This window comes from Panthera tigris, chromosome A1, assembly GCF_018350195.1.
Source record: "Panthera tigris isolate Pti1 chromosome A1, P.tigris_Pti1_mat1.1, whole genome shotgun sequence".
NCBI lineage: Eukaryota > Metazoa > Chordata > Mammalia > Carnivora > Felidae > Panthera > Panthera tigris.
In genome coordinates, this window is record NC_056660.1 from 125871307 (window position 1) to 125880977 (window position 9671).

Consider the following 9671-nt stretch of genomic DNA (forward strand, 5'->3'; position numbering starts at 1 on the left):
TTACTATGCTTCAAAACTAGTATATCTTTAAACATTGCCTTTTATCTCAGCCTGTACTCTGCCAGGATTTGGGGTGGCTAACTGAGAAACATTCTTGAGGTTCGAAGGTGTTCATTAAGAGCATCTGCTATTTTGGAGTTGTTTTTATGGAATTCAGGGCCTTTCGTTTAGGAGACTATAATTTATTTGGGAATTTCTTATCTTCCTTCCCTCACTGCAAAGGTTTATCTACACCATTAGGTTTTATATACCTGGTCTCAGTACCAAAAACAAACAAAACAAAACAACAACAAAAAAACAATCCTGGGTAGAAGGGATGAAAGAGATTTATCCTTATGTGCTCAAATCTACTCCTATTATGTTGCTTCAAGCCTGGCTACTTCCAAATATTGTTTTGGAATATTTGGAATGTTTGCTTTCTCCTGAGATGTAGACATGTATGTCTACCTGTTTTCTGGGCCTCTTTTGGTATCCTCACACAAGTATGGTTGAGCATGTCCTGCACTCACTGTATTTTCCTATGTGGTTCTTCCTTTTATATTCCTGATTGATTTCAGTTGATGGCCCCACAGTAAAACACATTTCCCCCATTGACTGCTTGGCCAATCATCCCAACCCCCACCCTCTCCCTCAGACTCCACATTCAGTCAGGTGCCAAATCCTATTATGATCAGCTTTCTAAGTCATTCCCAAATCTATATTCATTTATTCATTCATTCAGTATTTCACTGCTATATGGCTGGCCTGGTGTCCAGTGCTGGGAATACTGAAGTAAACCAGAAAGGCCAAAAGATACATTCCTGTCTAATTCTATGTATGCTTTTTTTCAGTTAGTCCTTTCTCAACCTGAATCCCACCATTAATCTCTTTACTGTTTGGGTTGTCTTTCTTCATATTCTCCCCTACCCATTTTGGCTATGCCCCTAGAATGAATTTTATAAAACTAAAATAGTAGGTCACTTTCTTCCTTAAAATCTTTCAGTAACTACACATAGCCTTCAATGCAGCCTATATGCCTTGGGATGGCATATTGGTCAGGACACATCATGTCTATTTCTTTCAGCTTTTACCTATGATGCTTCAGACCTACACACTCACTTCTCCTGCAAACTCTTTGACCCTCTAGCATCTGCACATGTTATTTGCACTGCTTATAACACCTTTTCTTATCTTAAATTTCTGTTTACCCCCCCCCCTTTTCCAAACCCAATAAAAAAGAATTTTATTCTCTGTAATCAATTCTCTAAGTCCACCTCACACCTGGGGCTCCTTCCTTATGATTCCTGTTCTTGGTTTCCACATCACCCAGTGCATACCTTTATCATAATATCACAGCACACTTATCAGATTAATAGGTAAATGAACTGTCTCCTCCACTCTGCTGTGACTTCCTTGAGGGAAAGGACAGGCTCAGGTTCATTCTGCATCTCCAATGCTGGGCCCTGATCTATACACAGTAGATCCTCAAGAGTGGATAGTGCATATTTTAAAAATGTGAAGCAATGTACACTGTGAAACTCAAAATGAAAGACCACTTCTTACTATTTGCAAACTCCCATTATTTTCTCTGCTCATAAAGATAAAAATAGGTTCTGCTTTTGCACACCCAGCTATTAGTGTAATTACCTAGTTTTCTTCAGCTATTACTATAAGACATTTAACCAAGACTAAAGTTGTGTTTGTGGCCAAAGAATTCCAACCAGCCCAAGTTGTTCTAGAACCTCTGAAACATCCCTAACAAATTCCCCAGCTCTGACTTTTATTACTAAAGTCTAACCGGTACCGTGTAATAATTTTAGAAAAATGTAAAAGTACCACCACCGTTTCTACACTACACTGTTCAGGATTGCAACGTAGAGAGGGCCTGATACAGGAGAGTGCTCTTTTCTCAGGACAGTGTTTTCCTCAATGGGATTACAAATGAACAAATACGTATGTGCATCTTATACAGGTCACTGTAAGTTCAGAGTAACAGAACAAGCAGTTTTTGACACCTGCCAAAGAGCAAATCCCACTGAAAGACCAAACATTCTCAGATTTGCCTCTTGGATCATTTGATGGTATAAAAAAGATGGGCTTAAAACCACAGGTTGGTTCCCATACCATCCCTCATCCACCACGCACCAAAAGGAAAATAAAACGACTTATCGACCAAGTACTTCCCCACTACTGGAATCGTGTACTAGTAGTGCCAGCGGCACTGGGAGTGTTTAGGCAGGTTTAAGCTGAGTAATACATTCAGGCGGTGCACGTATTTTACAAAGCATAGCGTTTTGCCCATATTAAGATAAACTTCCTGTACCTATTGACACATAACAGAGGTCTGTTTACACAGGATTACTCTGGCTTTCAGCTCCAAGCTAAATGAGTGGGGTTTTTTTAATTAAAAAAAAAAATTTAATGTTTATTTGAGAGAGAGCGAGAGAGAGAGAGAGAGAGAGAGAGAGAGAGGGTGAGCATGCACGCAAGTGGGGGAGGGGCAGAGAGAAAGGAGAGAGAGAATCCCAGGCAGGCTCCACCCTGTCAGCACAGAGCCCGTTGCAGGGCTTGAACTCACCAAACCATGAGATCATGGCCTGAGCCGAGACCAGGGGTGGTAGCTTAACTGACTGAGCCACCCAGGCGCCACCCCTTTTTTTAATTAAATGTTTTTAGTTTTGAGGAACAGAGTGTGAACAAGGTAGGGGCAGAGAGAGAGAGGGAGGGAGGCAAGGAGACCTAAAATCTGAAGGAGTCTCCAGGCTCTGAGCGGTCAGCACAGAGCCCAATGGGGGGCACGAACCCACGGATTGCAGGATGGTGACCTGAGCCAAAGTCGGACGCCTAATCTAAGTTGCCTAGGCACCCCCAAGCTGAAAATGAGTTTTAAGGTAATACTCCTGAGAGAAACTGGTTGTGGATTTAGTAGGAGGACCTATTGTGGTTGTAACAAGAATAGTATTTTTGTTATAATCTTCTCTTCTCAAGCGAGATCTACCCAGAAAATGTGATTGCACTTTAGGTGTTAAGGATTTACTTTCTACAAAGTACTATCAATGAAGCCAAAGAGCTAACTTTCTGGCATGATTCTATACTCCATGTCACACCCAAGCGTGCCAAAGAATCCATGATCAAAGCATGTGTGATGCGGTGATGTACCATACAAAAGACAGTGGACCACAATTTCTGCTTTTTCATACTCTTTATTGCCAACAGTTTAAAATGGTCAACATAAAAAAAAAGAAACATTTTGATAATAAATACTGCTCTTTGGGCTGTAATAAATAAAAAGTTTATTAACAAGGAATGCACTTTTCCAGCCACAAGTGTCTTCAAAAATTAACAAAAAAAAATTATACATGGCCATAGTTCACAGTTGAGCAGCCAAAAGCTGCTCCGATTACAGCCTTTAAACGACATGGGAGCTTCCTCCCTTCTCCCTCCCCTTCGGGAAGTATATTCACAGTTCCAAGTCCTCTGTCTGAAATGCTCTCAACAGAGAGAAGAGTCAATGCACCTTCCTGCGAAATTGTCTGAAAAACCTTTTAATACAGGTACATCAAGGAAAACTGCATTCTGGTTCACTCTCAGACTGTCCAAAGTTAAGAAGTGTATGCGTCAGCCTGGTCTGGTTCCGCCCAGTCCAGCAGGCCCCAGAGGAATTGTTTTCGTACCACCACCTGTCCGTCTTTTTCAACATGCTATAGATCATCTGACTGCTTCCCTGTAGATCTCACAGTGGAAAAGAGGAGTCCCATAGGGTCCATTAAAGAAGTCGTTTAATTACATCTCTGTAAGAGCATGTTCAGAGCGTATTCCATTCGATTTTTTAATTCTGATGAACAGCCAGACATCAGCAGAGTTGTCAGTCTGAATGTTGTAGATATCCTGTCCTCGTTGATGTAAGTCAGCAGGTATTCTTCATTTTGGCTACAGATGATTATTTTCGTATGATCATGGTAGAAATTCACCTTTCAAAAGGAAACGTAAATATTAGATCTCTACAGATACTCAAGAATTAGTAAAGTGTGTCCAATCATTAAATGGCTACCTGAAAATCACTTTTTGTGACCTAAACACACACTTTCCTGAAGGGTTTCGCTTACCTGAAAGGTGCCATCATTGAAGAGCATCATTAAGGCCTTATCAGATTTGAGCCACTGAAGGAGGTAGAGCCGAGGTCTTCGAATATCGGTAACACTAGGCAGATCACCACCCTAAAAGCAATTGGGAGAGTTAGTGCCCATAACAATTTTGCAGTTTGCACTCCATTCTTCTAGGCAAATGCCTCTCCAAGTTGAGCAAGCATCAGAATGTCCTGGAGATTCTTGGCCCCACCCCCCAGAGATTCTGATTCAGTAGAGAGCTAGGGTAGGACAAAAGCATCTGCACCTCTAAAAAGCTTCAGAGCTGTGCAGATGCCACTGGTCTGTGGGCTACACTTCAAATATTACTGCTCAAACGCCACATCCAGGAGGTACTTACATCCATGAGGTTCTCCTCCATGTAATGAGAGAAGTATTTGAGCACCGTCACTTGACTAATGAATTGTTCAGGGGCATCTGTTGCTGGGAAAACAGAGCACTGGCCAAGCTCTGCGTAATAGTGAACTGTTCTGAAAAACAGGAACCATAGGGAGAGAGAAGAAACAAAATAGAGGCCATTAGTCACTGGTTTTAGATTTCTTGAGTGCAAGAATACAGAAGTGACAGAATCTCGTTAGTTGGACATACTTACTTTTTGTCTGGAAGGAGGCTCATGTGAGCACCATTGTTGAAAAGGACACCTACAGTGTGGTCTGAGAGCTGGTACCCAAAGCCATATTTGTTAGAGTAATCGACCCATTTGGTGACCCACTGAAAGGAAGTGCTCAGCTGCTCTTTGGGAATGCAGTCAGCTTCTGGCATGTTTTCTAGACATCCTCGAAGGACTCTTGCCACTGTGTCCGCAACACTTCCCATGGTACTGTCCTCGAGGCCTAGAAAGTCAGAGAAAGTTGTAAACTAATTAACAATAAAACCTTAGGCGTTGGTAGCTTCTAACTTTCCCTCCACTACTTCTAAGGACATGAGGGACTCAAAATTGTTGCTCGGCTTTTTCCGATTCCTCCAATTTTGCTGGTACTGTGTAATTAGGCCGCAAAACAAACTGACTCCAGTTACTTAGTATTAAGCACTGGCATTTATAGTCTCATTTAAAATGCCAATGATGGCAACTTACATTCGCTGCTACTGCTGCAGCTGCCAAGAGTGCCTCTGACTATCATGCGAATAGCATCTCCAATCTGCTGCTTATTTTCTACTGCAGGTGTTCCCGATCTGGCGACTGTAGTGGTAGGTGGCTGGAGCTCCTAGAAAAGAGAAGAGTCAGACAAGGAGTCAAACATCTAAAATTCATTTGAGGTTGAGAATTCTCGGTTAAGCTGAGATTGTGGCAACTGGTGGGAAAGCTTATCAAAAAGCAGTGGACACAAAAGATAGTTCAGTGACTCGAGTGCATGCCTCGTTAAACTAAAAAACAAAATCTTTTAAAAGGTTCGAAGAAAAGCTTGAATCATGATCATCACATGCTTGAATCGTGATCATCATAACCCATGTGATAATTAACAAAGAACAGAAATGATATAAAGTGTTTGTATCTATTTTATTCTTTTCCAGCATACCTCATCTGTCCTGTGTTTGCTGGGCTGCTGAGTTATTGAAGTCTTTTTCAAATCATGCCTAAGCTTGTAAATTTCTTCATCTTCTTTAGACACTCTATCTGTAAATCAAAGACAAGAATTATGAGCATTAGTCTGCTAACAAGGTAGGAACAGAGCTAGCCACATTTCCTCCTTTTGTGTTAGTAATCAGCTTATGAGCATTCAAGGCTAAACGAGCATTTTATCATTACCATCAGCTGCAATTAGGCAAGGAGCACACTTTAATGTGTATGGGGAAAAAAAAGCTATCCATCATATTTTTCAGTAGAGTTTTATCATACTATAAAAAGTTCAACAGTATTCAAACATACTGGCTGTTATGCTAACATAAAAACATTCTTTTAACTAACTTATCAGATTTAAACATACTGGATCCAGAAGAACAGAAGAAGTCTTATAACTTACTATGTGTGTCAATGTATCTTGCTTTGTCTTTTTTGCCACCAAAAAGAGCAGCAGCTGCTTTCTTAAAGAAATTCTTAGCTGGGCTTGACAAGTGGAAATCTGGAACGGTATGACAGCAGCTGGAAGAGAGTCTGTCTGGAGTGAAGCCCTGCGTAGTGTCAGAAAAGACTTTTCAGTAACCAGTTGGGTAACTGTCATCAAAAGCATGCAATAAAAAGACACAAGAAACATGCCAACCTGCAAAAAAAATTCATGTCGAATGATGTCATCCAAACTGGGACGATCCTCAGGATTTTTGGACAACATGCTAGCTATTAAGTGCTTAGCTGGAGCCAGCAATGACGATGGCATTGTATACCTGGCTTCTCTTATGCACCTGTAAGTTTCTTTCAGATTTGTCGTTTCAAAGGGGGGTCTTCCTAGTAACATTGTATACCTGTGTGCAAGATAACACTTCTTTAGGAATGGTCATAAAGTAACTCTTTTCGAATGTGAAAAAAATCTAAACCCAAATTTGCATTTTGATCATTTTGGTGCATTTACTTACATTACACAACCTAAGGCCCAAATGTCTGATTCACAGCCGTGTCCTTGCTTGTTGAGGACTTCAGGGGAGAGATAATTTGGGGTACCACATATTGTTCTGGAAAAGCAAAATATGAAGGTCTCATTAAGAACTGTTCTACTGTTTACACTTAGTTCTCTGGATAAAACCTTAAGAGTGTTATGTTGAATTTCTATTTAGAAAAATTTGACTTTTGATTTTTGCCATCTCAACAGTTAACAGTTGACCAAGTGGCTTAATTATTTTTAATGCATGTACAATTGTTTTCAGCCACATGACAGCGTTTTTAAACCAACTGAGACCATGTACAGCAGAGCGTTTGTGTAACATTTCAGGCAAATATGAGACAGATTTGTTTCATAATCAACTTATAGGTATGAGGTCCTCTGCCTCGTCCACAGTGGGCACTTAGTGTTTCCATGGATTAACATCATTGTGGTCTGTGAATTTTAAAATCAGCTGACCCTTCTCCAACACATTAACTGGAAAATAATAAGAGCATATTTGGTCTCTGTAAAACCTTGTCAGGATGTATCTTTCTGAGTCTTACCTCCTTCTGTGCTCCAAGGGTTCCAGCCTGGCTGCCAAGCCGAAGTCCCCAACTTTTAATTCCATGGCTTCGTTAATAAAGAAGTTCCCTAGATGGTAAAGAAAACAAAACCTCAGTCCCCTTGAAAAGATGTTCCCACCAAATACACACACACACACATCCTCTTTGGAGGCAGGCAGCCAGTTGTTGACTAGTAAAGTCACAGATTCAAAAGCAAGACGGCACAGGCTAGATCCCAACTAGAAACAGTAATACACAACGAGGCAGACAGGGAAGAAAAGAACACCTCTCCCTAACACGAAATCAGTGTTTGGAACAAAGGGCTTACCTAGTTTGAGATCTCTGTGTAGGATTTCTTGTTCATGAAGGTACTTCAGTCCAGACACAATCTGCCTGAGGTAGTATCGGACTTCTGGCTCCGTCAACACCTTCCTCGCTTTCAAGATATGAGCCATGGACTAGGAAGAGCAGAAGGAAAAAAGACAGTGTGTCAGAGTTATGGGCATCAGTAGTTGTCCTGCACAAGGTGCGTGATGAAAGTTAACACTGCAGGAAAGTAACTGCCACCAGAGCAAAACCGCCGATACAAGGCGATGTGACGGGGGGGCGCGGATGGACTGGGACAGGGGTTAACGCTCACCCTTCGACTGCAGTATTCCAAGAGAATGTAAATGTTCTCTTTGTCCTCAAAGTAGTGGTAAAACTGCACTACATGCTTGTGATGAAGGATTCTGTGAAGCTCTATCTCTTTGTCAATCTGAAAGAAAAAGCAAAACCAGGCTTATGAGCCTTCTGTCACCGCTTCCAAGCCAGCTGCTTACACACGCAGAAGACATTTTCTTAGCAGGGAAGGGCCATTCCTGCACACAAAGAAAATACTTTACTCAACAGTCATACACACCTTTTCCCTTTGATGAGGTTTGGCTACTCTGCTGTGAGGAATAATTTTTGCAGCATAGACTTTGTTGTTGGTCAGATCTGTCATCTCGTAACATTTTGCAAAGCCACCCTGAAAACAAAGCCGAGAGAGCACTGAGTGTGGTAGAAAAACGGACAGCAGATGTTTTTAAAAATGAATAAAAATTAGAAAGGAACGCAACATTACGGGTGGGAGTGAGTGTGGAAAGACGTGTGCACTGTACTTTTTAAAAGCTCCTTCGCGAAGCCAAAAGCATTCCTGAAAACAGGGAACCGGTTCCCCTTCTCCCTTTACAAAGAGGAGCTTTATGGAGGGGGGTTGGGAACAGGGAGATGGAAAATAATGTCTGAAGAGACCCGTCAAGAAAATTCCCTGGGGGGCAGGCGGAGGAAGCTAGAGGCGCGAGCAGAAAGCCCTCGCTTCTGGCCTCCAGATCAATTTCTTGGGGCTGCGGGACGCACTGAGAGCTGAGGCTAAGGATATAAAGCCAACCCGGCGCTGTCAGCGCACAAAAGCCAGAGCAGGGCAGGTGAATACGACCCGCCGGGATCGGAGCCCCCGAGAAGCCAAAATGCGGGGACTCAGGGTCCGGCCGGCTCGGGGCGGGGGCGGGGGGGGGGGGATGCCCGGGCAGACCTCCCAACCGCCCGTCCGGCAGCCAGGCGCCCGCCGCTCGTCACCTTTCCCAGCACTTTGCCCCGGCAGTAGCGCTTCCCCGTCGTGGGGTCGACGATAATCCGCGAGATCTCGGCCCCCGAGTGCGAGTGGTGATGATGGTGGTGCGGGGCCGCCGGCTGCCCCTGCGCCTGGGGCTGAGGCGGCTGCGGCTCCTCAGGGGGCTGCTGCGGCCGCTTCTTCTTAGAGTCCCCGCCGCAAGCCTTGCCCAGCGCCTGCTCACACATCTTGGTGCTGGCGGCCGGCTGGTAGGTGATAGTCCGCAAGAGCTCCATCGTCGCCTCACCGCCCGGCACTGCCAGCTGTCACCTCCAAGGCGCGGACACACGTCCGAGCCGGTCCTCACCCTCGAGCCCCCGCCGCCACCTCCTACAACCCACGCCCGACGTCCGCTTCCACTTGTGAGAGTGCGAACGCCCGGAGAAGTCTTATATACGGGCCGAGAAGGGGGGCGGAGAATCGAAACGGGATGCGACGTCACGGACGACGCCCCGCCCACCGGCCGCCGGAGAGCGCGAGTCGGACGCCACGTCTGGACTGGCTGCTGGCGTTCTTCTTGCGAGCGGCATGCAGACAGGGGTCGTGTAGCTCGTGCGCCGGTCTCGGGGAAGGATCACCGCAACGGACAGGGCGACAAAGAAGTCCGGCAATTCCGGGACCGCCACCCCATTCTTCGAATGCTCTCAGGTTCTGGGTTTGAAATGGAAACCCGAGGGCTTGGCGCCAGGCCCCATCCCCTCCCTCAGTCCCGCCCTCGCCCCGCCCTCGCCCCGCCCTCGCCCCGCCTCACTCGCCGGGTGTCCCGGCGGCTAGGCGTGCGAGCCCGGCAGGGCGCTGTGCCAACGCGGGTCCCCTCCCCCGCACAGTCCTACTTGAC

The 9671-nt window shown here is 44.8% G+C and overlaps 1 protein-coding gene across 1 annotated transcript; it reads right to left on the reverse strand.

The window, feature by feature from the left end:
* Positions 1-3248: 3248 nt before the first annotated feature.
* On the reverse strand, positions 3249-9181 carry PLK2 (polo like kinase 2). The gene is made up of 14 exons (XM_042987235.1): positions 8800-9181; positions 8102-8209; positions 7841-7957; positions 7529-7658; positions 7201-7288; positions 6633-6728; positions 6323-6521; positions 6086-6233; positions 5642-5739; positions 5200-5329; positions 4717-4957; positions 4465-4594; positions 4086-4196; positions 3249-3950 (listed from the first exon to the last, which is right to left on the reverse strand). The coding sequence occupies exons 1-14, from the start codon at positions 9067-9069 to the stop codon at positions 3759-3761; spliced, it is 2058 nt and encodes a 685-aa protein (XP_042843169.1). The 5' UTR covers positions 9070-9181; the 3' UTR covers positions 3249-3758.
* Between the last annotated feature and the right edge of the window lie 490 nt (positions 9182-9671).